This window comes from Eimeria mitis, genomic scaffold (assembly GCF_000499745.2).
Source record: "Eimeria mitis Houghton genomic scaffold, Emh_scaff96, whole genome shotgun sequence".
Lineage (NCBI taxonomy): Eukaryota > Apicomplexa > Conoidasida > Eucoccidiorida > Eimeriidae > Eimeria > Eimeria mitis.
Genome location: NW_013577087.1, coordinates 3269 through 5446, shown reverse-complemented (window position 1 = coordinate 5446; position 2178 = coordinate 3269). Strand labels below are relative to the sequence as shown.

Sequence of the window (2178 nt, the reverse complement as noted above, 5' to 3'; positions counted from 1 at the left end):
TGTTTGTTTGTTTGTTTGTGCTATTTGTCTGCTTCTTAGTTTCCTTTTCTCTCTATTTATTTACTTATTTACTCATTTGTTTGTTTGTTTGTTCGTTTGTTTTTGTTTGTTCTTTTGCTGCTGTTGGCGTTTGCTTGTCTCTGGCGTTTGTTTCTCTGTCTCTGATTTGTTTATGTACTATTTATTTTATTTATATAATTTATTTGTTTATTTACTATTTACTTATTTACTATTTATTTATTTTATTTGTTGTTTTTGTGTATTTGTTTATTTGTGTTTCCCTCGTTGGCTGTTGCAGCCGCTGCGTTTCGTTCTCCACCACACAGCGTTCCATGCCGCTTTTTTTTTTTTTTTTTTTTTTTTTTTTTTTTTTTTTTTTTTTTTTTTTTTTTTTTTTTTTTTTTTTTTTAATTATTATATCAATACAAATAAATAAAACAAACAAAATCCTTGAAACTAAAATAAAAAAACAAAAAAATATTTATTTTTTTTTTTGTGTATAGGATCGCTGCGCTCTCGCCGTCACTGGCTGGTTCCTCAGGTGTCTATACAGCCGATGGTATGCGAGTGGTTGCGTATGCGTGTAATAGAAGACAACATATCGGGTCATTTTTATTTTTGTGTGGAGTATACTGAGGCGTACGAGCGGGCTTACCCTTTGTTTATATCGGCGGTTCAGTCTTTTGACTTGCTGCAGCTGCAGCTGTTCTGTAGAGAGCACCGCCACCACCCCGAAGCTCTTTTGTATCTCTCGCAGGCGCTGGCTGCTGCTGACCGCCGCGAGGAGTCTTTTGCTGTTCTATCGGATGCAGTAGCCAGCCTGCAGAGCGCCCTACACCCAGCATTCAACCCCTTCAAATACAACACAGACGGAACGCCACAGGCAAGATCCACAGGGTTTAGGGTTTAGGGTTTAGGGTTTAGGGTTTAGGGTTTTGGGTTTCAGGGTCTAGGGTTTACGGTTGAAGGACATTGGTTTGTTGTTTAAATTGTTTATTAACAGTCGTTTAGAGTTTAGGGTTTAGGGTTTAGGGTTTAGGGTTTTTATAGCTAACAACTGAAGGCTGAGTACTGCTCTGGACTCACATATATATACATATATATATATATATATATATATATATATATATATATATATATATATATATATATATATATTGTGTGTGTGCATATTCAGGTGTCGATGGATTCTGGGGACCCAATGAACCGTGTGTTGTTTGGGTGTTTATTTTTGTATATGGTGGGGTTGGGGTGTCAGGGGAGCGTGCGGTGCGCGCTGGAGGTGTGTAAGCTGCTGCTGGCGATGGATATACACCGCGACGGGCTGCATGCGCTGCTGCACCTCGATCACTACGCGCTGCGCTCAGAGCAGCTCACTTATATTCAACTCTTCTCTCGCTGCTTCGTGCTGCAGCACCTGGCTTATGTTGTGCCGCTGGGCCTTACGCATGCAGACACAAACAACAACACAGAAACTAAAGAGGGAAATATAGATATTAGTTTAGATGGAGAGTGTAGTAATACAGAAACAAAATATACTGATAAAGAAAATAAAAAAGAAAAAGAAAAAAAAGAAAAAGAAAAAAAAGAAAAAGAAAAAAAAGAAAAAAAAGAAAGGGATTATGTGGTGACTGACCTGCGCCTGGCGATGCCTAACTTCGCCTTCTCTGCGGCTCTTGCTTTCTTCATCGGCGCCTCAAACCGTAAATTTATTTTTATTTTTATTTTTATTTTTTTTTGTTTATATTTATATTTGTTTTGTTTTGTCTTTTTCTTTATCTTCTGTTTTTTCTGTCTTATTCATCTTTATATTTATTTTACTTTATTTTATTTTATTTTATTTTATTTTATTTTATTTTGTTGCTGCTTGCGTTTTGTTTTCGTTGACTGCATTTGCCTTTATCTTCTCTACTGCATGCACTTTAATTTTTTTGGTTTTTTGTTTCTTTTTCTAGTTTTCTTTCTTGCATTTGATATATATATATATATATATATATATATATATATATATATTATAAACAGTGTTTGTGTTGCTTCATCTCCTCTTTTTTTGTTGTGTTTTGTTTTTTTGTTTTGTGTTGTATGCAGCCAGCATTTCATCGATTCCCGGAATAAAAGCGGCGGACATTTGCGGTGTATATGCAGCATCTGACGACGAAAAAGAAGAAAAAGAAAACA

The 2178-nt window shown here is 35.6% G+C and overlaps 1 protein-coding gene across 1 annotated transcript in view; it reads left to right on the top strand.

The window, feature by feature from the left end:
* Window positions 1–988, top strand: part of EMH_0073350 (uncharacterized protein) — a gene marked incomplete at both ends in the record, with an annotated part of 2069 nt that extends 1081 nt beyond the window's left edge. Inside the window, 2 exons of the mRNA XM_013502574.1 lie at window positions 504–811; window positions 947–988. Coding sequence (XP_013358028.1) covers window positions 504–811; window positions 947–988 — 350 coding nt within the window. The remainder of the gene's footprint in view (window positions 1–503; window positions 812–946) is intronic.
* Window positions 989–2178: the final 1190 nt, after the last annotated feature.